The sequence below is a fragment of the Pundamilia nyererei genome, unplaced genomic scaffold (assembly GCF_000239375.1).
Source record: "Pundamilia nyererei isolate P.nyererei 1_Seehausen unplaced genomic scaffold, PunNye1.0 scaffold00011, whole genome shotgun sequence".
NCBI classification, from domain to species: domain Eukaryota; kingdom Metazoa; phylum Chordata; class Actinopteri; order Cichliformes; family Cichlidae; genus Pundamilia; species Pundamilia nyererei.
The window spans coordinates 6,659,753-6,671,028 of NW_005187412.1; the positions used below are offsets into that span (position 1 = coordinate 6,659,753).

The following is an 11,276-nucleotide window of genomic DNA, read 5'->3' on the forward strand; positions in this document are numbered from 1 at the left end:
ATATATATATAAACACTCACATTTACTTATTAGAATTCTCTTTTGAATCTTATTACATCGAAAAAGAAAGTTTATTAAAATAGTTAGCTTACTGTCTTTGCACTGAATAGAATTGCGTACAGTTTTGTTGTACTTTTTGTGTGATGAAAATAAAGAGTCTGTATATAGTAATTCTATTCTATTCCATGATTCTGTACAAACAATATATTAAAAGGATAAAGTGAAAGCACAAAAGGTGGGATTTGCAGTAGAGTTGTGAAAGTTTCTGAAAACCATGATGTAATACACTCGAGAAGAGATTCTCTTCTGTCCTGATGATTTCCTCTCTCTGGGAAATTCTCCGTCATGTGTGCGCTTATTATCTTTGGTCTCCTCAGATGAGCCTTTGGCACGCGGCCTCCCATTTCCACAAAAACATTTCTCCGCAAGCCCCGATGGCAGGAAATGACGCAGAGCCTGCTGACGAAGATGCAGCAGGGTTTTTGACAGATGTGAGGTGACACTCTGGATTAGAGCAAGAATGCTCATCGTACATATCACCTCTCTAAGAGTGGGGTTTGCATGTCCTTAAAGTTGTTATAGAATTAAACTAAATTAGACTATGAGACTTTCAAATGGGAACACAATAGAATTTCCCAACAGGTCTTGGTGAGAGAATTTAGACATTTTTCCAGCAAAAGTATCCTGTGGCCTCTGTTTGCACAGTTGCATCTGAACAAAGCATGGTCTAGTTTTGCAGTGTGGATACACACCATCACACCACACACCTAACGCAGACCCTGTAACCATAACTACAGCCCCTTAACTTTATCGACTATTACATTCTAACCCCCAACCATAACTCTGACCCTAACTGCCCCCTTTTATAAAAATTTTGTGGACATTGGCAGGTTTTTTCCCCCTGCATTCCAAAACTATATCATAACAATGTGATTGGATACTTGCAATATTGACCCTGGACCAGCATTGAATATGATGATCCAGGAACAACACCAATATGGGGATATCAGATTATTCTGGAACAGAGTGGAGATATTTGGTCTTAATGCACAGCTCCATGTTTGGTGTTTGGTGAGAATCAAATACAGCAGACCTCAACTCAATGGAAATGCTGTGGTGCGACTTTAAAACATCTGTGCAGGAATAAATGCCCCCCAAACTCGATGAAATGGATCAACAAAGAAGAATGGGCCAAAATTCTGACACTTCAAGTTATTGCTGCTAAAGGTGGTTTTACAAGCTACTGAATCATTGGCAGTACTTAGTTTTCATAGCAACGAATATTTGTCGCTACTGAAATGACTAGAGGAAATATTTCAGGCACTTTTTATTTAAAGGAGAGGTGACAGACCATAAAATGAACAGAGAACGGACAGCACAGGCGGCACACATGTGCAAAGACAGAAAAGGAATCATGAAGTCTAAACAGTGCTCGTTTACAAGAAAAAAAATCTCTCAGTGCTCTGAAGTAACAATCAAACATGGCACAAATGAGAACCATGAGCTGAGTATTGCACTTGAAGAACTGCTGTGGAATGTGCTTACATTTGAAACATTTTTTTAATAGAAAAAACAACAGATAAAAACATTTTTCTTTAAATATGTATTAAAAGTCTCTCAGGGACTTCATTATCTATCAAACCTGAGAGATTCTATTGTGTAGATAAATATACAATGTTTCTACTGTGGCATTTAATGAAAAAGTGCCATATTCAGCATTCAAAGTACCAGAACCAGAATGTATAATTACAAGATCTAATTTAATTAAATATCTATTTCAGCACACAATATAATTGGTCCCTAAACAGAATCATCTTATCTTTTGCTGCAGCAAACATCCTTTCAACTTTTCATTTCAAGCAAGATTATAACTTATCTCTGCTGACCATGAAGAAGGCCTCACGAGCCATAAAGCCTCCCAAAATGTCTCTGACCCTTGAGTATCGGGGTCATTTGATTCAAGTGTGTCTGATGATATGGTAAACTGGCAGAGACGTGATGTATGAGGTCTCTGTTATTCTGTTTAGCGGGTTCTTTCGTTGCACTCTTACACCCAGTCCAAAGATCTCAATCAGTGTCTCACACAAAGTTCCTCTTCCCTTATGTGTCCTCGTGTCGGTTGTAATAGTCACTGAAGAATGAATAAATACTGAACACCACACACACAGCCACAAACAGCGTCAAAGTGAGCCATAGAAGCCGCCGACTCGTGGATACCTTGGGGCAGAACTCGCCTACAACAGCCAGGACTTCCTCCATCCTCCTGCAAAGATAATAAGTTCATATAGCAGGTGACAAAATATTGGGCAGGGGAAAGTGCTCATTATGGAGGAACTACAGAAGTTTCTTTAAATTACAGACATTATCTAAACTATAAAAAGACAGGGAAAAAGACCGTATATATTTGTTGAAATAATGGCTGTGGAGGCTAATTTTACTCTCACTTTTAATCCCACAAGATTAATTTAGCGATACGCATGTAAAAGTTATATGCAGCTGTGCAACCTTTGCAAACTGTGCAAAGGTCTTGAGCTTTTTCCTGTAATTTTTTAAAGTGGTCTTGAGCAAAAGTTGCCAGACATTGGCTGCGTTTTCACTCATTTTCAGTCCAGTCCTTGTACCTGACTATTTTCTTTCTTTTTCTTGTTTTGACAAATGAATCATTCAAGCATAAAAAAGCCAACACATAGCAAATTAACAAAGACCTGACACACGACCTGAGTTGATCCATGTACCGTTCATGTTTGCTTTTATGCTCTATTTTCACATATGTTTGCAAATGCTTCCATAAATCACTGCACAAATCACTGAGTGTTTTGTGCTTGGACTTATTAATCTTTTCTGTTTTTTTATGTGTTATACTTTCAGCACTTTCTGGGTTGGTTTCCTTATTTTTATGCCTTTTTAGTTTTAGTTTAGTAATCTAGGTTCTGTTCATGGACATTGTTTGTACTCAGTTCATTGTTTCAGTTATCCTGCATCTTACTGTTAAGTCTCTGTCTCTATGTTAGGTGTTTTCCTGTTTTATCTTGGTGGTCTTTCATCTCTTGTGCTTTGTGTGTAATTCTACTTCCCTTGGTGCGTTATTTCTAATTAGTTCCAGCTGTATTTCCCAGCTGTTTCCACTTCCCTCATTACTTCTTGTAGTTATTGTCTCCATTTCCCCTTAACTTTCGTTGAGTTGTCCTTAGCAGGTGTCTTACCTAGTGCAGGTCTTTCCTTGTGCTTTCTATTGTTCCCTGAATGTTTGCTTTCCTCATCTTAATACGTCATCTTGGATACTTTCCAGACTTTTTAAACCTTGGTAGCTGTCAGCATTAAAAGCTCACCTTATGTTATTCTGTCTCAGCGTCTTGCATGTGGGTCTGTAATAAGGTCTGCCATCCCCACAGCAACTCATGAGAGAAATGAGGTGTGGCTAAAGACTTTTGCAGAGTACTGTAGATATAAACTCACTCTTTGTGATTTTAAAAATGGGTTTGTGGTGTTGTTATAATTTTTTTAATGTATTTTCAATAAAATGTAACATTTTGTGTGTAATAAAGAGATTCATCTTCCACTGATCATGAATTATTTACAAAAAGAGCACAAATAATTTGTTGTGCTTATATCAATACTATCAGAGATGAGCATAAATACACAATTTATATTTCCTTTTCTAACATGACAGAGTGAGTTCACCTGCTGTTCTTAAGCCTCTCTCCGCTCTCTTCGTCCTTATTTTTTGTTTCCAGCAATTTGTCCGCAGCACTTTCGTCTTCACGTTTTTCTTCCTGAAGCGCCTTGCCTTGCTTCAGTCCATCTTGGTAGCTGCGTTTGAAATATTCATATTTACAAGTGAAATTGGGACACACAACTGAAATGATTTCTGATAAACAACTGTGTCATCACACTGTCCGCTTATCTACACTAAAAAGCAGAAGAGAGGGCCTCACCCTTTTTGATAGGCCTCCTCTTCGATATTTGCCTTGATCTCGGCTCGGAGCTCCTCCAGGTTTACTGAAGGCTTGGCTGGCTCATTTTCCTGCTCCGACACACTCTTTCCACTGCATTGTTTCAGATAGGAAAGAACAATTAGCCTTGGACACCGTGACGATCACAGCAGACGTAACAAAACACTGTTACAGTCAGGTTCCATCACAATACTGCGGCCCGGTCGTATAACGGATGAGACGCAGCGCAGGCCGAGTGGGATGTGCATCCCACCATCACGAGAACGATGAGTACAAACGAAAAACTGTGATTGCACTTTGCACATTTGTTATTGCGATTGTCCTTAAAGAACATCTAGCCCAGACACTGAGAGAGCTCTACTCAGGCTGACTTTATAACTACAATATGATTGGAGCCTTGTGCCTGGACTTCATCAAACTCTTTCATAAATGTTTAGATTACTGGATAGCAGTCCCGTAATAGCATATCCCTCAACTCTAGCTTTTTTTTTAATGCTTTCAGGTTTATTTTTACCTCACTGGAATTGTTTCTGCACTTTAAAAACATCCTGAAGGTCACAAAAACAAGCTGAAGTCCCATCTGAGCGCTTTTGATAAAAATGATTAGAAGTTCAGGGGTGAGAGGACTGAGGAATGACCTTGAAAATTAAGCAGTGGCACGTGACTTACATGTAGCCATGTATGTGTGTGTGCACGTGTAACAATATTAATACAAGAAACATACCATTCTGTTCCTGGTTGTGCAGCCTCTGTGGAGGTGGTGCCTTTCACGTCATTTGCTTCACACTGAGGAGAAAAGTGTTAAAAAAATCGTAACCCTAATCTAAATCTTAATAACAAAACAGTATTTGCTACAATTGGCTTTACTTCTCTGGATGAGCATATGCTTTAACATGTCGGGCCTTTATAAACTTTATTATCTATTTTTGATTTTTCAGTTCCTCTTGGAGAAATACTAATTTCACATTTCAGAAGGTTTTTGGCACAGTTACATAACCCTTGTTTTTGTGCTATGGTCTGTGTATTTTGAATTTTGTACACACTCAACAGATGTGAATTATCTCAAAAAGAAAAAAGAAAAATGACAGAGTGATACAACAGTTTTAACCAAGTACAGCAAAACAAATCTGACTAAAACTGTGTTGTGAGGACTGCCTCGAATTTCTTGAGCTGACATTGTTTTTAGTGATTGTCCCTCGAGGGGATTCAAGTGTCCAGCCAGGTTCCCTTCACTGTGCCAGAAGAATGTCACAACTTGTTTATGGAACCAGATTGGACTGACTGCTAAGCCAGGACAGATCTAGCCTTTCCTTGACTTTCCCAAAGGAAATGAAGGTTTTTCTAGCTACGTTCACTTCTGGTAAACCCGGAGAACTCATTGATGACATAGATTGAAGTGATGAGTTATTTATAGGATCAAGCTCTACTTGTTCAGAAACTAATTTTGAATTCGCTATCCTGAGATGCCCAGTGATACCTTGCATAGTGTTCAGCAGCACCTGGAACCTTGTATTGGATAAGCAGAGTACCTGGAGAGAACCCAGGAAGGAAGATGCAAACTCCACTTTGCACGCAGGGTCCTCTGATCAGTAATCATTGCTTTAATATGAGACAGACAGTCTGATACTTTATGGACTTTATTGTACCAGTTTCGACTCATGTCGATGGTCAAACACCTCGAGTGACCCTGCTAAAGTAAAGTACATTTCTATAGGAGTAATCTTCTATATGCCAGATATTTGGTGCTAATATGTTTCTTATAAAGATGAACTATTTTAGCAGGAACTCATTCAGAAACTCCACAGTTTTATTTCAATGTGCTACTGAGGACCGCGCTGAGAATCAAAGAGAAAAACATTTGTTTGTATCAAGCAATCTGTCACATACGACACATAAAAAAGTTTTAAAAAAGTACTTTTTCCTTTTAAAAACGGGTTGTGTCTGTAAAAATGCCAGCTACATTTACAGAAATACTTGAGTGGAAGTATTTTATTTTACAAGAGATGAATATGTTGCCCACCTGCTGAGAAACTTTAACTCAGCAGTTTATCTGTGAGCGTGGGTGTCATTGTACTAAATGCTTAATACATCATTTCCCATCATTTCTCATCAGGACAGGAAGACCTACCAGGACAGGAAGAGCAGCACCAGTTGTGGGTCCTGCGTTGGAGCCTTGGCCAGCTGTGGCCGGGGTCTGACCCGGGATGTTAAGAAGATTAAACTTTGGCACCACCGCTACGCTCACCCTGCGTCGAGGCACCTGGTCGGGTGAAAAGAAGACAAAACATGCAGCACTGTGTTTTACAAAAACAGAGTCACTATAACTTTTCTTTTTTGTAAAGAAAAACGAAACAGAAAAAACTGTAAAAACGGGGGAGGGTGAGACATTTTTAGGTGTGCTCGCAGCATGACAGTATGGTCATACTTGCCACCCACTTTGGTGTACGGATTTATCTCTGACCCTTTCGACTGGTCAGTGAATAGGAATCATGGTCCCTAGAGGCGCCGATGGGGACATAATTTATAGGGGCGAGGAGGTTAAGACCATTATCCTCGTCTAGTCTCTTTATTTTATTTTATTTATTGTTGTTTAGGGTTCAATTTAAGATTCTTCAGATCACTTTTAGAGCTCTTCATGGTCAGATGCCTCCGTATAATAGTGAACTTCTGTATGGAACCATATCTAACTACTAGCTCTCTGAGCTCAGCTGATCCTGTTGGTGATGCGTCAGAAGAAGTTAATGACAAAAGGCAAAAGGTGACTGTGCTTTTGAATTTGTGGCCCCCAAGTTGTGAAACTTGCTTAAATAGAATTTTGGATCTGTGGACACTGTTGATAACTACCAACCTGTACAGATTTACTTTTATATTTTTAAACAGCTACTGTCAAAAATAACCATGACAATTAGCCAAGTGGTTGAATCTTTATATTGCTTGTTTTGTCTGACTGGCAGTTGCACATCCAAAACCTGTGCAACAACGTGAAGCAGAAAAAAACACAAAAAATTCATTGCTTACCTTTCCAGGGGTGAAGGGAATTGGTCTACATGGACGTGGAAGTCCATCGTCTTTAAAAAGAGAGACAAAGAACCAGCATTAATAAAGCACAGTAACCATGTAAATGCTGATGTTTCTCCCACATCTACAGTAAAGCTGCTCAGTAATGCAGCATTAGCACACTCCAGGCGCTGTGAGAATTTCCTAGCGGAATATACGAGTGAAGATGAAGCCAGCAGCGGTGCTGAAAAGGGAACACAAGTGTAATCTTACCTCCAGGGTCTACAGACACTCCGTAACGATGCGAGTTCTGGTTGGCCAGCTTCTTAAACTCCATGAGCTCTGCATGGTCCTTCTCATACGTCCTCTTAAGATTTTCCACATACTGCATCATAACCTCTGTGGCCTTGTTCATACGCTTCTCCTGTTAGACAATAAAACCAGTCTAAGCAGGCTTAAGTTACAGCATGAGCACAAAAACAAGAGCTTCCACTAAAAAACTGTACATAGAGAGGAAATCATTCAACAGATGTACAAACCAAATACACAATAACCTGTGTATTTATGGATTTGTCCAACATATCTTTGACTTCTCCCATCATGTTGCTGATATTTTAAGTGAAGTTAAATGTTTTTAAAGGTGAATTAATGACACTATAAATAAACTGAAAACACACAGATTATTTATTTGATATTATGGGAAAACACAAACAAGCATTTCTCTAAAAATATCCACACTCATCATGAATGAAAACGAGGAATTAATAGATTGCTATTAATAGATTGGTAGCTGTACACAAAAGCAATGATTCATCTGATTGATTTGGGGTTTTAAATAGCTGAAGCTCTTTTCCTGATGTTTTCATTGGCTGGCCTGAGGTCAGCCATGACATCAGATAAAAATCCTTCAGCATAATTTAAAAAACGCTGCCAAACAGGCATTCCTGGAGTACCAGTTGTTTAAACAATAAGCTGTTTCGTGTATTTTCGCAGCATGTTTCACTAAATTGTATAAAATTCTCATTCGTCTGTGTGTAACTGCACCTGGCGAACTGCGCCCACTATCTCTGCTCTGCTGGAGAGCCGTGTGGCAAGCCTGTGCAGCACTGCTACCGTCTCTTTTAGGCGCTGATAGGCTTCGCGCTGCTCCAGGTTCTGCCACATTGGCGCAGTCATCTGCAAGAAACACAACATGTTGTTGCAAATCTCAGGAAGAGAAAGTGTGCGTCCTTTATTGCACCTGAATTAACTCAGGCAAGAAAAATATTTACTGTGGGACACGTCCAGGAAACATTCAATAAATAAATGAGCACTAAAGAGCCAGGGGGAAATCTCCTTTTGTTGTAAGTTATCATCTATCTTACATCAGCCTCTGCTTTCGAGGACCAACCTTTAGCGCTCCTTTGAAGTCGTCTAATTCTTTTTCCGTGTCCTCCTCAGTCAGGTTCCTCTCCCTCTCTGACTGCTTGAGTCGCGTCTCCAGAGTGTAGTTGTCATTACGAAACGCCAGTGACAGCTGGACGAATGCATTCTGTAGAAAGAAAGCTAATGCAGTTCAACACTCAGATTAAGAAACATATTAAAATGAAGGTGAGCTGCCTGTGATCGCAACACATGAACTCATTGTAAATAGTCATAGACGGGAGTCGGTGCACACGGTTACTGATGTGTGAGAATCAAGCGTCCCTGAGATGAGCATGGGGAACAAACTGTGAGTGTGGCATTCGACCTCTTGATGTTTTGTTATGTTGATCAAAGCTAATCTGCAGAGGTTTTTCCAACATACACGCCTGAGAGGAAATCTATGACCTCTGACTGTCCTGATCCAGACACATCCCAGAGGGAGCAGCGCGAGAGGCTATAGTCCGGGGCTTACAGCGTCACAGATGCCTGGATTTTCTCCACAGGAAATCACACAGAGTCTCTTTGGACTGATCAGGAACAGAAAAACACTTTCCTGTTGACAGAACACCACCGAAGCCAGGCAGGCAACCTCTGACGACCATGTAATTGTTTTTGCATCTCTTGTATAATTTTACAACTTCCATGAGCAACTTTTACCCAAGAATATCCCTGCAGGGAATTATAAAGTTTTTATGATTCTAAGCATCTGCTTTGGGAACACAACAGGTTATTACAAACACTTGCACATGTACTTGAAAAAGCTCAAACCTGAGTGGAACAATCCATCTGCTTCCAGTGTTTGAACACAAGTCACTGTTCAAAGCAAACACTTTACTGCTGGCAGTCACTTTTATGATTTGCTATATTCTAACTCATGTGCAGCTAATCACTGTGGATAATTTAAAAGGCGCAAGTCAGAACGTTAAAGCAAATATGTCTTATTTGAAAAGGAACATTTGGAATCTGCTTAAACTTATGTTTCGTTTTTCTTTTCTTTGTTTAAAGAAGTAAATTACATTTTTAAATTGGTCGAGTCTCCACTCCCTTCAGGCTTCCAAACGTTACATAAGATAAAGTGTCTTTAGCTTCTATAGAAACATATTTGCTCATTTATTTGTGTAAACTGACTTTGTGCACAGAAAATATGTGAATGAGCTTCAGAAGTGCTGTTAGGTGGATTTTGTTACCATCATTTAGCTGTTTCCAGTCTTTTACTAAGATTAGTTATCAAACTAACTGCTGTAACAACATTATTTCCCAAATTTGCAATAAATATTACTTTATATTACATCATATCGACTGGCATTATTAGGTAAAATTAGATTTTCACAGATACATCAGTATGGAAGTATTTATTGTCTATTTTCAGTCTCAAATCAGTCCCAAAGGTGCTCAGTTTCCTGTTCTTAGTGATAGGAGCGGCACCCAGTGTGGTATTCTGCTACTGTAGTCCATCTGTTTCAAGGTTTGATGCATTGTGCATTCAGAGATATTTGTAATGGGTGTTTTTTTGAGTTACTCTTGCCTTCCTATCAGCCCAAAAGCAGTCTGGCCATTCTCCTCTGACCTCTGATATCAACAAAGCATTTTCACCCAGAGAACTGCCACTCACTGGAAATTTTCTCTGAACAGACGATTGTTTGGAAAAACCCAGCAGATCAGCAGTTTCTTACTCAGACCAGCCCATCTGGCACTGACAACCATGTTACATTCAAAGTCTCTTAAATCACATTTCCTCCTTATTCTGATGCAGTTTGAACTTCAGTGAGTCGTCTTGATCGTGTCTACGTCCCTGATCAATGCATTGAGTGCATGATTGGATATTTTCATTAATAACGTTTGAATTAGGTGTACCTAATGTAGTGTACACATGCATAAACAGAATAAGGGCCAGTGTGTCAGTATTGCTCCCTTTTAATTTACAGACTAAACCCCATTATCCATCCTCTTATCTAGTTCTTGGTGAGAATATAAATTCAGAGATCAGGTACCAACCTCAACTTCTTTTTCGCTGAGTGGAGGAGCACTGGAATGAAATGAGAGAATGGAAGCATTACTCATAACAGTGAGATAGATGGTTATAAATTAAATGTTAACTACAGCAGCAGGTTGTTACACACCAGCCAGGCAGACCCCGATGAAGTTTGAGTTTTCTCAGCATCAAGTCTGAAATGTTGGGCATGGCGTCGGATCTTTCATTTGTGTCACTGGTAGGTGTGTTCAGTGATGACGGCGAATCTGCAGACACAATGCTACACAAATTAGAGCTCAAAATTATTTCTGGAGAATAATTTAAGTTTAAGGTAATTTGATATCTTCTGTGCAAGCTGACATAAACCAAATAGGAGATAGGAGGAGAGTGTTGTTACTACTACTAGTCCCATATAAATACATCGATCTTTGGGTGGTCAAACCAGTTCTCACCGGAGTAAATTCCAAGCAAAATCTTAGTGATTGGACTTTTTAAAGTCTCAGAACATAAGGATAATTTCCTCTTTTCATCAGGTGCTCTGTGGTTCACAAGCTTTAACAATAATGCCATCTGCTGATAAAAAACGAGAGCACAAGTTTCCTTTCTGCTGCAGTACTGTCAGGGGTGGAATAGAGGTAAAAAAAAACAGAAAAGAAAGAAAAGAAAAAGTCGTCATTTTCTGAAGCGAATCAGATTTCAGGAAGTGCACACCCTCAGTGTGCCGAATGTGCTTCTGAAAGTACTTTCTGTCTCACACAGGGCAAGAGGGCAAACAAGGAGCGTCACCTTTTTCCTGTTCAGCAGCTTCGCTCAGCTCTGGTAACTTTGATCCCACGATGCTTTGGTTTCGCATTAGCTTGTGCTCCTGCGCGCGCGCACACACACACACACACACACACACACACACACACACACACACACACACACACACACACACACACACACACACA

At 39.7% G+C, this 11,276-nt stretch overlaps 1 protein-coding gene across 3 annotated transcripts in view; it reads right to left on the reverse strand.

Moving 5' to 3' along the window:
- Positions 1 to 1,321: 1,321 nt before the first annotated feature.
- The window catches only part of mrvi1 (murine retrovirus integration site 1 homolog), a 28,117-nt gene continuing 18,162 nt past the window's right edge, over positions 1,322 to 11,276 (reverse strand). For all 3 annotated transcript variants that reach the window (XM_013908550.1, XM_005724368.2, XM_013908551.1), the window contains 12 exons: positions 11,113 to 11,191; positions 10,475 to 10,592; positions 10,350 to 10,380; positions 8,341 to 8,481; positions 7,995 to 8,126; positions 7,224 to 7,374; positions 6,972 to 7,021; positions 6,082 to 6,213; positions 4,678 to 4,739; positions 3,936 to 4,046; positions 3,682 to 3,810; positions 1,322 to 2,263 (listed from right to left, as the gene is read on the reverse strand). In XM_013908550.1, the coding sequence (XP_013764004.1) occupies positions 2,101 to 2,263; positions 3,682 to 3,810; positions 3,936 to 4,046; positions 4,678 to 4,739; positions 6,082 to 6,213; positions 6,972 to 7,021; positions 7,224 to 7,374; positions 7,995 to 8,126; positions 8,341 to 8,481; positions 10,350 to 10,380; positions 10,475 to 10,592; positions 11,113 to 11,191 (1,299 nt within the window). In that variant the 3' untranslated portion in view covers positions 1,322 to 2,100. The remainder of the gene's footprint in view (positions 2,264 to 3,681; positions 3,811 to 3,935; positions 4,047 to 4,677; positions 4,740 to 6,081; positions 6,214 to 6,971; positions 7,022 to 7,223; positions 7,375 to 7,994; positions 8,127 to 8,340; positions 8,482 to 10,349; positions 10,381 to 10,474; positions 10,593 to 11,112; positions 11,192 to 11,276) is intronic.